At 34.6% G+C, this 17,046-nt stretch overlaps 1 protein-coding gene across 3 annotated transcripts in view; it reads right to left on the reverse strand.

The window, feature by feature from the left end:
• ZEB2 (zinc finger E-box binding homeobox 2) overlaps nt 1–17,046 on the reverse strand; it is a 130,233-nt gene that overhangs the window by 23,068 nt on the left and 90,119 nt on the right. For all 3 annotated transcript variants that reach the window (XM_019735905.2, XM_019735906.2, XM_019735903.2), the window contains exon 4: nt 13,446–13,517. In XM_019735905.2, coding sequence (XP_019591464.1) covers nt 13,446–13,517 — 72 coding nt within the window. The remainder of the gene's footprint in view (nt 1–13,445; nt 13,518–17,046) is intronic.

Below are 17,046 nucleotides of genomic sequence, written 5' to 3' on the forward strand. Positions count from 1 at the left end.
TAAGATACTACCTACAGTTGAGCTAGAAACTTAGACCTACTATTCAAGCAACTGTAGAACAATTATACGATAAGCTGTAGTGGGGAATCATACTTACAAGAGTTCAATAGGGCCCAGATGAGTATTCAAAAAGGGTTTCATGAAGAAGATAGCACTCAATCATTTACATCTATTTGCTCCAGCAGGATTTTTACTCATGTGGTATAGATATGCTACTAGTTATGTATCTCAATATTTAGAGTCACTTAAGTGGGCTTGAGTCTAGTCTTCCCTAAAGTAGGTATAACCATCATGGATATAATGTGGGTTTTCCCTGGTGCTGCCATGGGTACTAGTAACATATGGTTTTCCTACCCAGCACCACAACATTCTCCTTTGCCGGAGAACAGCTTCCCATTTTCTTTATTGCCAAACTTTATGACACCCAGGGCAGCTGCCATCTTGTTGCACGATCTTGCTCCCCTAGCCACAGTGGATTAATCAGCACCTGAAGTGAACCAATCTTAAGATCTTCATTCTTCCAGCCAAACTGTTGATTGGTCCAGGGGTAGCCAACAAATCCAACTGAGTTTAGTAAATTCCCTCCCTATGGTTTTAGGATTTTGTTCCAAAGAGAACATCAAGGCAGTTTTGTTTTATTTATTTTTTCCTCCAAGTGACTATAGCTATAAGATGTAGAACAAAGGAATTGATATATCCCATGTAGAATAAGAAGATTTATGAAGGGAGAGAATTAAGAAGATATACAGAGACAAAATGGCAAGTGCAGACAGTACATTCCTAGCTATATTTGCTCCTGAGGCCAAGGTACACCTCTGTCCTTCCAGTGGCTCTGTTTTTAACCCTCCTTAGATTCTGTGAGCTGGAACATTCCCTTTTCTAACTTTAGGCTATGTTGTGTTTCAGTCTTCTAGGTCCCAAATCAGTCTGATTGTTATAATACTAGAACAAATAATGGGATTATATTCTGCTTATTCTCAAAATTGTTAGGAAGGATGAAATTTTGATTCTATTTGGAAGTTCACATTTTTGGTTTTTGCAAATATTTTGTACTACTGTATAGTGGACACAGGAATGAGGTAGGAAATTTGCTAGCAAGTTATAGAATTCCCCACTGCATTTTTCTAGTCTAAAATCAACCTCATTTTCCTTTTTTTTTTTTTCTTCGGTAATCCTCTTCAATCCTTGGTATCCTTGGAAGAACTGCCAAAACACACTGACAAAGGATATTTGCATGGTATTTATGATCAAACCATAATAAAAATTCACAGGAAACCTCAAGTAATTTCTTCCCATACCTCTCCAGAGATTTTGCATTTAGTCCTAAAATTTACCCTAATGTCTTGCAAATATCTCAACTTTCCCTAAGGTCAAGTAAACTTTTCTCTATCTAAAAAAAGAATTTCATTAATTAAAAATGTTTCCTCATAGCCACATGTATTTTAATATTGTTAGGGTAAATTTCTAGGTCCCTTCAAGTAGGAAAAGCCTCAAATTTCTTGTAAATATGGTGGTCACTCTTACTAATGTTGCTTATTAAAGATACTTTCATAAATATTTTTATGTTAGCTTAGATATTCATATGTTTACACAGATAATGGTAAGTATCAATATGGGCTGACTTTAAAAATTATTGCCTAAAAACAAACAATGGTAGCAACTCTAAATAAAAGAGATATATTGGGCTTCAAATCAGTCACTCCCCCCTCCATAACTGAGTTGTTTTAGGGTACTTTCTCAAAGATTCTTAAAAGTGAGTTTTACTTAGTGTTTACAAGTAGTTAAATTACAATGAGACCTTGATACTTAATCCTGCTCCCTTTTTGTTTCCCTCTCTTTACTTTTATCCCCTCGCCATTTCTTTTATTTGCAACAAGCATGTGTTCATGTAGGAAGACAGGTACTCTATTATCACTTGTCTAATATGGGTTTAATTTTCATTAAAAATTGAAGAACTATATTTGAATATTATGCTAAGCCATTTTAATAAACATCAAAATGAATAAATAATTCTTTTGGAAAGGAAAATATCTTGGAGGGCCTAGAAGAGCTGAAGCAAGCATATGTAAAAAACAGAGTAGAATCACTCATCCATCCCTTTGTTTAATAACTGTTTATTGAGCGCTTACTAGGGCTAGACAGTGTGCTTGGGGATCAGGACACAATGATGTTGATTGAAAATTTTTCCTCTTCCGTGATTCTCATATTTAGAGACATGTACATAAAATGGTCGATATGTATATGTAAATATATATAATGCATAATATATATAATGTGTAATATATAATATATAATGCATATATATAACACATAGTATATAATACATAATTACATATAAATGCATAACCTCTATGTTATACTGAGGAAGTATATATATATATATATAGAGAGAGAGAGAGATAGATCTATATCTATCTATCTATATACTTCCATACATATATACATATACATATATATATATATATATATATATATATATATATATATTTCCCCAGTATAACATAGAGATTATGCATTTATTATATAATCTGGCTTTTACTCAGTTCATACATCCAGACAAAGGGACGAGAAGAAACAATTATAAATCGAGGTAACTGTGCTCATCATCGTTTTGAAAAGCAGTCTCTTATCAACAACATTTTAGACGATAAAAAAACAGAAAATTATTTCTAATTTAGTCATTTGTATTGAATTTTTTTAGTTTAAAGAAGCCCATACTCAGCATTTGTTAAGATATATAAATTCTCATGGCTCCTTTGTTTAAAGTTGACTAATTTATGGCATATAAGCATTTCATCATTAAAAATGTGTGTGTGCCTTTCTGCAGAAGGTTTCCAAAATACATACTGGCACGAGATATCGAAAGACAACCGTGGGGGAAGAGGAAGATCTTTTTCTCATTACACAGCTACCTGGGCAACCCAACAGAGCCTCCAACTGCTAGAGGTGTGTGTAAAGCCAGGGAAGCTCGTCAAGAGCGACAAAGGACAGCTCCTGCGCTGGTCTCTCCATGCCTGCTCTGACATGGCTTTCTCCTGGGAACACACATTCAGATGCCATTGAGAGCCGCACCCCCCCACCTTCACCCCACCCACCACTGCCATGTGTAAGAGCTTTAGGAGAGAGAGTTGCAGAAAGAAGAGGGAGATGGGAATCTACTCCTCTGCGTAATCAAGCAGCTCCTTAAACAGCAGAAAGCAGCCCAGCCAGGGACAGTCTAATTTTAAAGTGAGGTTTATATTAGCGGATTGTGAATATCAAGATTTAGAGACTACTAACTCTTAGGCAGTTTTGATTGCTATGTATCCATACAGAATCCATGCCTTAAAAAAAGCAAAAACAAAAACAAAACAAAACCAAGTTAGGCAATATGTATTATGTTTCACATTACTGTGGAATCTAAAAAATTGGAATTGGTGTATTACAGAGAAGACTTTTAGACTATTTTACTACATTTTAGAGGGATTTATGAAGTAAGGTGCTTTTGCCCAGCAATTCAGCGAGCTTTTTATAGGCTTTCTGTAGAGACACATGACATGTTAGGATGCTCTAAGGCAGTGGTTTTCAAAATGTGGTCTCCAGGCTCACAGCATCAGTATTACCTGAGAACCTGTTTGAAATGCAAATTATTGGGATCCATCCCAGACCTTTGAAATCAGCAATCTGCGTTTTAACAAGTCCTTCAGGGGATTCTGATGCATGTCCAGTTTAAGAATCACTACTCCAGGAATTCAATTCTCTGCCTCACCTGACTAAATAAGACATTCAGTAACATGATTTCGGGAAACAGCCCGGGATTACTCCCATCTCAGGTACCCTTCCTGACTGTCTCACCCTGAGGCCATACCCTCTGCCTTTGTTTATTAAATATCATCTGCATATCTCGATTTTTTAACTTATCATATCTCATAGTAATCTTTCATTTACACGTCTGTGAGCTGATAGAGACATGGGTCATGTCTTATTCAGGTTTGTGTTACCAGTGCTTATACAGTGGCTGGCACACAGCTAATGCTCAATAACTAACTATCTATACCAGTTTCAGGGTTATTGGACTCCTCCTATTTGCTCAATTGTTTATATTTTTTACTCTTAATAGCTTCATCTGTAAAATGAGTCAGTATATACTTTCTGGGGTATCTTCAAAGTTTCAGAATTCCATAATTTCAGTTAATGAATTACCTTAATCAATTTGCTTTTGTACTCACTGGCTAGGCCTAGAGAGTTTTATCTGTATTCTTTTCAATTAAAAACTCAAAGCAACACAGCTTTCTGATGGAAGAACCACATATACAGATTAAGACAAAATATTTTGGAGCTGCCTGGAAACTACAGACGACGTCACAAGGAAAACAGTGCTCATTAAATAATGGTTGAATGAATGAAGGCGACACTCAAGAAACTTGGGATATTTCTTGTGGAAACTCTTGCTGTGAAGTGGAGATAGCTGCTCCTAATCGCAAACAAAGCTAATGAAACCACAACATTCATTAGCCAGGAAGTGACAGGCTCTTCTTAGTGTATACCGATTATAGTCTGAAAATGACCCTCCCGTCTAACCTGCCAACTGCTATTTCTGTTTTCCCTCTGCAGAACCTATCTTTTCCCCTATTTTTGAAAACTCCTCATATGAAAGTAACTAAAAAATTTGAAAATTATAATTTGCATGACATATCTGACTGGATGACAAAACTGTTCCATCGTATAGAAATGCAACAGATATGCAAAAGAAGAAAACGACATACTTTATAATAATATGACTCCTTGTGAAGTATTTAGGTAGTAACTGAATTTTCTGATAAACTCAGCTTGCACAATTGATTAACACTATACAACCACAAAACCCTTGTTGAGAAGTAGATCACAATCAAAATTGTGTGGCTTCTGTTACCCTACCCCATGTTAGAAAGCTAGCCAATTTAAAAGTTTTAATTTAAACTTGGTGTAAGAGTAATAAGAGGAATTGGAAGTTATTGAACCAAGAAGATAATAAAGGTACAGAAACTTTCTTACTCTTTTCCCTACTTTCTCTATGTTAATGATAAGACTCATAGAATTTATGCTTAAAGAGGCCTAACCTCTTGCTAGCTTGTAACCTTATCATGAAAATTACCAATTTAGGAGAGTTATAACTTGCTCCATGATGTTTCTTGCTCAAGCAAAATTGTCAATCTAGGTCTAGCTCTTTACCTGGTATTCAATTATTCTGGAGATACCTGAAAGGACTTTGTAAACCTGGACAGAATGGCATTTCTACGGGGTATTTAAGATGTGAATCCCTGATTCCACCCTTCCCATCCTGGCTTACACTCTGCTATTCTCCTAACGCATTTTGTGAAGTATAAGCTGGACTGGCTGCATAATTTGTGGGGCCCAATGCAAAATGTCAGCAGCAGAGCATTAAACCAAGGGCGAGGCCCTTGCAAGCACAGGGCCGTGCATGACTGTGCAGGTGACACTGCCAGGATGCTAACCCTGGCTATAATATTATGATGCAGGACCCCTGAGAACCTTCCCCTCCCATGCCAACTCGTGTAGCTCTTGCTTTTTGTTTTCTGTGTTCATGCTTCCTGATAAAATCCCATTAGAAGATAGGGTAGTGTGGAGTGGAGTTCAGAATTTCTAGTCTAATCTCATTTAACAGATGATACAACTAAGGTAGAGTAGGCTCATGATTCATGAAAAGTCACACAAATAATTTTTGGAAGAGTTGGATGGAGAATTCATGTATCCTGACTCTTAACCCATTACTTTTTCAACTATATCATAATGACTCATTATGAGAGATAGCATGAGAGAGCGAGAGAGACAACCCCACCTTTTTGGTTTTTTATCATGCCTAACTGATTGGTTATGATTTGAATAGGTTCTAGATACTGAAAAGATCACTATGACATTCTAAGTAGTTCTAAATGACAGCATCATAACACCATAAAATTAGCATGGGGAAAACCAATGTAAATGTCAACTTCAATATAAATATTAATAATATATTAAATTTTAAACTTTTTTTCTCTATGTTTCATTTGATGTCCCTACCTCACAGTTCATTTTGCTTTCCCATTTCACATATTACTTGTTTATCCCCCCACATGCTTAGTGATAGCCTTCTATAGGTGTTCCAAACTTCTTCAGATTAAATGAAACTGTGTCATCCCTTGATAATATCTCATCCCTCAGACACCTTTCCAGCAGAGTCATTCCTGCTTTCATCTGTCTTGACACAGAGAGCAAAGAGGATGGGTCAACATACTCCTTAATTCACATTACTGTTTCAAACCAGTGTTCCTATTTTACTAATTTTTTCATCATTTATTTGTTTATTCTTTTATTCATCAAATAATCTGTTTATCAACAATCAAGGCTGTACAAACACTGTGTTTGCTGAGAGGGAATATGGAGAAGAGCAAACTTAACCGCTACTCTCAAAAAGTTTCCAATCTGTAACGGTAAATTTTTGAAGTTTAAGTCATCCATTTTCTCCACTATGTTTTATGACACTACCTGTATAGCTCAAATGACACTTGTCTTATTATGTTTACCCCAAGCTACCATTACTACCCTGTTTCCCCGAAAATAAGACCCCATCAGACAATCAGTTCTAATGAGTCTTTTGGAGCAAAAATTAATATAAGACCTGGTCTTATTTTACTATAATATAAGACCGGGTCTATAAGACCAGGTATAATATAATATAATATAATATAATATAATATAATATAATATAATATAATATAATATAATCAGGTATAATATAATATAATATAATCAGGTATAATATAATATCAGGTATAATATAATATAATATAATATAATACCGGGTCTTATATTAATTTTTGCTCCAAAAGACACATTAGAGCTGATTGTCCGGCTAGGTCTTATTTTCGGGGAAACACAGTAATAACTGGTAGAGACAAAATTCAAATGTAGTTTATTTGTTTCTAGAATCTAGAGCATCCGAAAACAACATTTGCCTTTCATAGGTAAAAGCACTTATTATTATTCTTAAAATATTGTAAGCATGTTTAATGACTACAGTTAGAGTCAATATAGTTATTTCTTGGACAATAATTTTCTTGCATTATATAAGATTAAGAACTGAGACCTAAATTGGCCTTGCCCAATTTCTAGATGCAAGGTGCTTTTCTTTTCCCAGTAAAGGAAGCAAAGATGCAGGTGGTTATTAATAGCCCTTTGTAATTAGAGGAGTAGATTGTCTGAGTGAATATAACTTTCACACTTTCAAAGAGGGAACAACAGGGGTCTATTTGAGTCTTGATATGCACATGGAACCACATTTATGCTAATGATCACCATATACCTAAGACAGATCCTTGTTACTACTAGCACATAGGCAAACTCATGTTTATAATGCTCCCAAGTGTTTCCATTTCTCTAATCTTCTTGGAAAATGTTTTTTTTTTCACACATTCTGATAACTTCTATATGCACTAATTTCATTCTGAGTTTGAATTCTGATTAATGCCTGAAAGATGTAAGGTTCTTTGTAAAAATGCATTCTTTGTCTTATGTGTTAAAACACACAATTTTCTTTCATTTATAGAACTTTAAACAAATGTAGAAACATTAAATGCAATGCGGAAATTATTAATATAAATCAGGGTTTACAAGATTTATGTTATTATGAATCAGTTTTGCTATGCTACGAATCTAACTTTGTTATAGAAAAGAATGATAGTTTAGGCTGTTGTTCTTTGCCTTTAACAAGTTGATTTCGGGAACTTAAATCCTGGTTTCACTCTCTGAAGATGCTGGACTTAATATTCTGCATAGGGAATGTTTTCCCTATTGGGGCTGCCTTTTCAGAGTCCATTTCCACCAAATATTTTTTCATTCATTCATTCGTCCCTTCATTCATTCAGTTTACCAGTCAAAATGTGTACCATTTCTGTTCAATGGTATACTGGGTGCTTGGAGGCAATCAAGGAATAGCCTTTTTCTTAAAGCAAATATTTTTGGGGCACTTACCAAGAAAGGCCAATATACACATTATATATTTAATTAACTCAACAGTCCTATGAGGTAGATATCATGATCATTTACCTCAGTTTCATAGCTGAAGAAACCTCTTGTCTTCATGAAATTAACTAGGTGAAATAAGTACAAACAATATAAGAGGAACAACTCAATATGCTAAAAATAGTTTTGTGCACCTGAGGGCTGTGGGATTTCAGAGAAGGAACAGATTGATGTGGTTTGAGGTGTTTAAAGATGACCACAAAGGAAATGGGATGTGAGCTGGCCCTGAAGAACTAAAGGGTGGGTAGAATTTGGATGACTGGAGGAAAGGGAGAGAGCGATTAGGGTCTCAAGGAATGCCATGGGCAGAGATTCAGGGTGGTATAAATGTTACTCCTTTTTGATATTACCAAGGGATTTGGTCTGATAAGAATGGAACACTGTTGGTATGAAATGGGTGGCACATAATACCAGTGAAGAATGTGGATTTTGCTCTATAGGTATTAAGGTGCAATGAAGGATTCTAAGAAGGGAATTTGGACAATAAGAAAAAGAGTATTGGAAGAATGTGAACTGACAAAATAGAGAAGGACATGGAAGCTAGAGACCAATCAAATGTAACTAAGTCTTTCTTGCCTGAGACTAGAAAAATTGGAGATGAAAATGTCTAGTTAGTTATTTCAGGCCTGGTGTCGAAAATATGTCAACTTGGAAAGATGAAAGAGAATCCAAGAGTTGTCTGTCTCTCATTCACTCCCTCATTTCTTCAAAAACTCTTTCTTACCTAGATTATTCCAGGATCTGTGGTGAGAAAGTGACCAAAACTCCATACCTCTCCTGCATTCAAGTAGCTTACAATCTAGTAGGGAAAGACATACAATGCAGGTGTCTAAGTAAACATACGATTGGTGTCTAAGTATAATATGAGAGAGAATAAAATCAATTATACAAGAAGGACTGAGTGGTTAATCCTGAGTGGGAGACTGTAAGATGGCTAGCTGCTGGAGATGGCCTTTAAGAGTGCGTACGATGCTATCAGGCAAGGAAAGAATGAGTGGCTTTCTAGGTTGAAGGAAAACCATGAGCAAAGACAAAGGAGTATAAATGGTAAGCAGGTTTTCAGAGCTGAGGCATATTCCAGGAAGTGGTATTAAAAGCAAGATGGGATTAGATCATGGAGGGTGCCAACAGCTCAAACACCAACTCATTCTGAAAACAAAGGAGAACCATACAAGTTTGAGTATGAAATGCAGTGGGGGATGAGTTTCCGTTATCCATCTGCCCTAAGAGTTAGGGAAACAACTTCAAACTAACTTTGCTAGTGTGAAGGATGTATTTAAAAATTTAGGAATTCAAAACAGGGGATTTGGTTAACATGATATTGTAATAGTTCAAATGAAAGATGAAGATTTAAATCAGAATAGTGAAGACATGATAAATAAAAGTGATATACAATATTTGCGACAGTAGAATTGATAGCACTTGGTGACTAATTAGATAAAGTATGGAAGAGTCAAAGATGTGGTGGAAAAACCTCCTGAGGCAAAAGGATATGTCAGGTGATTTAGAGTTTATCCCCAAATCTGCTACCGGCTATCTGACATTTTTTACTAGTTTCCTCAACTATCACATTAGTTACGGAATCATTCAGCAGTGTAACTTTTAATTTTAGAATTCTGTGATTCAATTAAACTAAACCTTCCCACTACTTCTTATAGCTTTAAACTCAGCAGAAGACACTAGGAAGGAGATACTTTTAGATTAAGGACTGCTTTATTTATAAAAAGTTAGCTAAATTTTACTATGTAATTTTTGAAAAAAATTTGTAGATTTGTAGAATTGAGGAAAAACGTCAGAGGTCTTTTCCTTACTTTATTTAGGAATGTAATTTGTGTGTTGAGTATTCAGAGAAAAATATTAGAGATGTTTTCCTTGTCTCCCCTTGACAAGCTAGGCCAGTTAATAACACTTTTCATCAGAAAATGTTTTTAACTTGTTTAAAATTTATGCCAATGTCTGCTGGTTCTGCTTTGATTATCTGATATTAAACAGTTCCATTAATAAAGACATTTATTGAGAGCCTATCAATTTTAAGGCACTCTTATAGACAATGTGGTAGCCAAAGAAACAATCCATGCTTTCAGAGTTTGCAATGTAATTTGGGAAAGACAACACATTAACAACACACCACAGCATCTATGGCAAGGTTAGCTAATTTGTTCATAAGAGTTCATTGGAGGAAGATATCATTTAAGTTAGTATGACGAGAGAAGGTCAGCTGGATCTTCATCAGAAGGACGTGGATGAAGAGAAAGATATGGTCCATTAATAAGTAATTTCAACTTGAAAAGATGTCTCATTTCAGTTCCACATGTATTTAGCAACTAAAAGGATGCTAGAGCTAAGGAGTAATAAGCTTATGGTTGGGAAGGGATATGTATTTATTCTCTAAAAGAGCAGAGTTATAAACTGAGGATCAGCAGTAACTTCTTAATGACCAAGGCCAGTGTCTTTGCTCAACATTCTGTCACAATTGTAGTTATTTGAATCTTTTGATTGAATTGACCATTCTCTCCTTTTTGAAATTTTCTTTTTTTACATTCTGGATGTTTAATCTTTTTTCTCTCTTATAATCTTTTTTTTTCTTTCAATGACTTTAACTTTTCTCCTTACCCACCAGGCCCTGGCCTCAGCTTTCTACTTGTCTTAATAAACATACTCTCAATTGTAAGTCTCATTGTCCCAAGATGTTAAATACTATCTGAATATATTTGCATGACTCTCAAATCTCTACAGCCGGGCCTGACTTCCTGGGTTTCATTTCCTCATTTCCAATGGACATTCTCATAATCTCATATATATTTGTCTAACTTCTATATAAAAATACTTTATGTCTAAAGACTAGCTCAAAATCTTCTCCCCAAAAATTGAATCTTTCTTCAGACTAAGAAATGGCAAGTATTGTCATGTTCTAAACATGCAGATGTGTAATCTTGAAGCCATTTTGACTCCATCACCCAGATAATCAATTGGTTGTTAAGAAATCATGTTGCTAATGTCACCACTGTCACTACCCTAAGACAAGCTTTTTATCATTTCACACCTGAATAACTACAATGACTTCCAGTTGGTCTCTCAAAGTCTGGTTTTTCCCCATAGAAATCATGGTAGTTTAATGTGGCCCAAACTCTTTCGATACTTTACATTTTCCATCAACTAGCTTCAACTTAAATGTCCAGCTTCATTTCCCCTGAATTGCCTCCTAGGACCCTCTGAGTCAAGCCAAATCCTTTTACTGACTATCCTCTGAATAAGAAAGCCCTTTGTCACTCTTCTATGACTATTTAAAAGGTACTTAGTTCAGATTTTACCTCCTTCATGAAACTTCTCCTAAATATTAACCCCACGGGGTCTCTCCTAGTTCTATAATTTGAAATAATTATGGTCCCTACCATATGTTGCATATTTATCACATATTTTCACAAATTCTTCTTGTGTGTTAGTCTCATCTTCCAAATTGAACAATAACCATGTCTTCGACTTTCTGACCCATTTTTCATCACATAAACACACAACAGTGAATAGATAGAAGGCAGTCGATGAGTACTTATTGATTTATTTATTGACTGAATACATATGAACTATAAGGAATAGTAAGCAGCATGAGAAAAGGGGATCTTAAAGCTAGGTAAAATTCAAAATTGACTTTTAAATCTTCTGAATAGCAACAATTTTTATTAACCTTACTTTAGACTTTAAGTGTGTAAAACAGGTAGGAAATAGTCACTTTGCAGGATAAATTTACTTTTGTGACATTTTAAATGCCTATAAAGTTAATATAAATTAGCATTCATTTATGCTTGAAGTTTAAATTTAATATTTATCTTTAAAAGGAACATGAAGCCATTTTTGATCTCATGAATTGGGACATTATAGAAAGTATCTAACTTATGGTATCTATTTATTATTATGCTTTTATATGAAGTTATTTTGTCTTGTTTCGATAGCGAGGGTACTCCTGCAACATAGAATACTAAAACTAGAAAAATTCTTAAGCAGCAACTAGTTCAATCTATTCATTTTTCAGCTATAGGAAGTGAGCTCCCAAGAGGGTAACTGACTTGCCCAAGGTCACAATCTAGTTATTGCTAGAGCTGTACCTAAAAATCAGCATTATTGTTTCCTAATTCTGTACTTTTTCCATAATCCTATATTGTGCAGTTTTATTTTTGTACCTTAAATTGACATTATTCAAATGAAAGAAAAATTATAATAGTTTTTCATTATTTCTCTTATTTTATACCCAAGAAAGTGAATTAGTGCCTTGTAAGTTATTAATAAGAGCATTCGAAGTAGAAGCACAGCATGAGCAGTTTATTATGATGTGTATCAACATAAGGGAGATACGAATATCATCTTAATTATTTACGTTTCTAAATGTTCATAAAACTGCAACTTTTTTTCCATTGGTGAGTTGAGTGGAAGTAGTTATGTGATTTTTTTGTTTTGTTTTGTGTTGGAAGATAACCTTATACTGGGCACTATGCTAATATATGTAATGATATTAGGTTGGTGCGAAAATAATTGCAGTTTTTGCAATTATTTTTAACCTTTTAAACTGCAATTACTTGTGCACCAACCTATATAGAATGAGGGATTGTTTGAAACACCAAAAATAATGAGCCTTATTCAGGAAGAGAGAGATAAACATAGTGAGTCAACGTAAATTTGCACTGGTGACGTGAGAGTGTGAGAGAAGACGCTGTTCAGTTTTTGGGAAAGAACATAGGACCGACACAGTTGTCCTGAAACTCCATTCGATAGTAGTAGCAGAGTAAAACAAAACATCACTTACTACCTTTCTGCTGTCATTTTATAGCTTCATGGAAAGGAAGTGAAATTGTTAGATCTTTATAAAACTTGTCTACAAAACATTATTTAGAGGGGCTAGAGGACATTGAGAATTAAAGTGAAGAAAGAATAAAATGGAATTCAGATGATCAATTTTTGTGAGGAATGTTTACAGAAATTTGGTTTATCTTTCTGTAAAAAAAAATTTCACAATTGAAATTATACTGTATCATTTGAATTCTCAATGACTAGTATCAAGTGGTGGCTAGAAGAGGCATATTATACTCGGATTTTAAAATTATTTGTGCAGTCTTCTAAAATAAAAATTACTACCAGAAATTTGCCAAATGCATGCTTTGAAAGGATTTATTCATCCAGTTCATTTTTCTCAAATTTCACAGGCAAATTAGGGGTTTAAGAATGAAATATATACTTGCCGAATAAAATACCAAAATATAGAGTTTTGATTTTGAAACAAAGCAAGAGACTTGTAACATCTGACTTACTTGTTAAGTCATGGAGATACAAATGGAAGGGTCAGTGTTTCTTTCTCTGACTCACTAAATCCACATGACACTGGACAACATGATTTTAGTGTGGTAAACTTAACTTACCTGTACCATTGTTAACTGTGGCCTGGATTGTGGCTTCTGGCCCCATAGTGTCATAGTCTTCCTTCATTTCTTCTGTGGGGGAAAATTATCTTTAGCATTTGAAAATTGTAGAAAGGCTTACTATACTAAGCATGCCAACCAAAGGAACAAGGAAGATTCTTTTAAAGGAAACAGAGAAAAGGCTTGTTGTAAACCTCTAAACAATAGCTTTGTTCAGGCAATTGAATGAATCCAATAGTGCTAGCTGCACAAGAAGTTATTTACTTTAAGCGTTACTGCAAGCTGTGAAAAACAGAGGTGTTTATTTGGGGCAAACGAAGGGCTTTTCTTCTGATGGCAGTGCTAGTGACAAACAGGGGGAAAGATAATATTTTTTCAATAAGAGTCAAAAGCAACTAAGTATTTATACTTATGAAGAGGCACACTAGCTGCTGTGCCTCTGGTAACCCTGGATGATTAGTGGCAACTCAGAATTTCTTATTTTATTTTTATATTTTTCCCCCTTTGAAGAAGCTATGATGGCACTAATCTATGCAAGCATATTTTTTTCGAAAGCTAATTCTACCTATGAAAACATGAAATGCCCAGTTTGTAAGGCAAACATCCCAGAGGTATTGAAAATATCTGTTTCACTGTTTTATATCACCTTCTAAAACATACCTTCTTTATTCCTTTCCCTACCATTCCATAACTATCTCCCTTCCTTATTTATGCCCCAGTGGATAATCATAGTCATTTTCTAGGAAAACCACACAGATATAACAACAGCTCAATGTTCTGATGAAGATGAAAATATGTAACATTAAAGCTGAAGACTCATAAATGATAAAAGTCCATTTTCTAAAATTGCAATATTTTAAAATAGGGAGAGTGTGAAAAATAGGAGAACTCTTGAATTTTCTGCTTACTAAATTGTAGAATATGTGAGAGGGCAGAGAAGGGCAGCTGGCAGTTAAAAATTCTCCAAATAAATGAAACATGAACTTTTAAAAATTGTATTTTTACAACAACAATACTAATGAGAAACAAACACGATCCAGGATGAATTCCTCTCTGCAATAATCATTTTACTTAAAACAAGAGAAACTTTAGAAATAGGTCTCTGAATTCCCAAATTTATCCAATCATTCTTTGGTCATCACATTCTAGTCAGAATTATTTGATAGAACAAGTTCTAGCAAATGTTACAGCAAAATTAAAATATGTGTTTTTCAAATAGTGTCCTGCAGCTTATCTGTTTTTGGGTTACAGCTGAAAAACTTGGGCTTCTGAAGGGAAAATACATAGATGCTAATTTAATGCCACTGAACATCATAGTCAGAAAATGTAAATGATATTTGTTTAAACTGTACAACTATTTTAAATTCATTCTTGGCTCTGGACTTCTCTCTTATTTAAGGAATATTTTCACAGGGACATTTTGCATAAAATATTTAGAAGTTCAATACATAGCAATATTGTATTGTCAATTGTAATAATTGATCGGTTGAAAGGCTCCCTCGTCAGATATTTTTATCAGTTGCTGCAAGGAATTAAATTAAGGTATTTCTGAGAAGTTCAGTACTAGATATAAATATAGCTTTTGTGTCTTTCTTCCTCGCTCATCTCATGTGATTTCTGGTAGCTAAGAGTCAGAAGTATCATAAGTTTTCCATCTGAGAGATCAAGTCACTGAGGGGAAAACAGTTAACAGCATTTTTTTTTTTTTTTTTTTGCATAATAGTGGTAATGTTCAAGATTTCTGCTGCACTTCCTTCCTCATTGTCATTTTCTTATGAAAAAGTAAAGAGAAGTTACAGTAGGTGGTTGCTTCCCAAATTATTAAATGCTGGGTATACAAATGTGTAGTTGGCACTTTGTGTGCATTGCATGCTGTAGTAACTTTTTAGTTATAACCCTCTTTTACCTAAGATTGTGCAAATGAGATGGTGTCACTTTCACCTAAAATGTACTTTGCTTCAATTTACTGAGCATCAACTTAAAAAAACAAACAAGCACAGGCTCAATTTATGAAAATGAAACACTAAGACTTTTCAGGTATGCATTTGAAATACTATGTATATGCTTATTTAATTAAGTTGCACGTGAATCCATATTCAGAAGGACATAATATGTAGTTTAGGAATATCTACTCTGAATGAATGGCAATCCTGGATGTCTTTCTGCCTCACACCTAACCTTAAACATTTTCCGAGACACTTCTGACTCAGCATACTGTGTCTAAAACCACATAGTATATTTATTTTTAAAACACTTGTAAAAGTTTGTGTTTTCCAGTCACCCTTGGGATGAAGGTTTGTAAAAATAAAGAGCACTTTCTTCCTTAAGATGAAGAATCCTTGAATAAGCAGAAAGAAGCCAAGATGCAGGTGATTTATTTAAGTCTGTGTCAATGATAATGATGTCATGGTTTCCAGCACACTGTGTCCACCCCATTGTGGGACGAAAGAATGTCAAGGACAATTCTAAACACAAAACTTTGATTGTGCTGGAACCGGAAAGGCACAGTAAGAACTCCACTGCGCTCTTCAGTTCAAAACCTGCATCCTGCAGACAAACTACAGAAAGCATGGGAGAGAGAGCAAAGGAGAGAGGCTTATCTCAGGGTAAAGCTATGTGCTGAGGTATGATGGTAGACAGCCAGGCACCAGGGATAAAACACTACTAAATAAAACAGCACCAGAATTAGAATTATTGTCTATATTGTGTGTTTTGAACAATAAAAGAAAAATATTTTATCAGAAGAAAAATGTGTTATCTAAGAGTCAGGATAAACAATGAGTAGCGTTTTAAGACCAATTTCTTTTCATTAGACATCAAGGCACCACATCAGAGCACTTTTGGAACAATAAAAAAAAAAGAACAATAAATCACTACTAATCATTAGAACTAGACAGGTAATAGCAGGGTAACTTTCTTGGTCCAAATAGCCAAATGAGATTAGGGATTTACATTTTATTTAATTATTTGACTCCAAAATGCTGGTTTATTTACCATAAAAGTAAGAGCAAAGAACATCCTGTTCGTTTGTATCACAGGCACCATTAACTACAGGTGATAAAGGGGTTTGTAATGCATTCGTATGGATTATTGTATATTAAAACATTTGGAACTATGATCTATAACCAACACAAGAAGCTGCCATGATCACAAACTACTACAGCTTGACATTGCAGTTTTGGATGTTTTTCAATTATTGATCCTAATTTTTTAAAATTAAACTTTTTTTTTTTTAGAAGTTTGGAGCAGTACATTTGTTATATCATTATTAATTATTCCTTTAAGGGTGGAAATTCTAGTAATTGGTCCTTACCCTTGATTTCTAGATATTAAAATTTAAAGCATCAGAACATTCATTCTTATAGCCCTGCATATCTAGTTCATTAACAAATATGAATAGCTAACACCAGCTCATTTAAATAGTATGTCTTACATGAGTTCTCGCCACACTCTGTTTCTGTCACACTGCTCCCAAGAATCATTGGCTCTTATTATACATGTAAATGGCTATCATAAAAATAAAAATTTCATTTAAGATTGTTAATGACTTCTGCAGCAGTCAGACTTCCTTTAATGATCATCCTCTGCCCCTAATTAAACG

This window comes from Rhinolophus sinicus, linkage group LG01 (assembly GCF_036562045.2).
Source record: "Rhinolophus sinicus isolate RSC01 linkage group LG01, ASM3656204v1, whole genome shotgun sequence".
Taxonomy (NCBI): domain Eukaryota; kingdom Metazoa; phylum Chordata; class Mammalia; order Chiroptera; family Rhinolophidae; genus Rhinolophus; species Rhinolophus sinicus.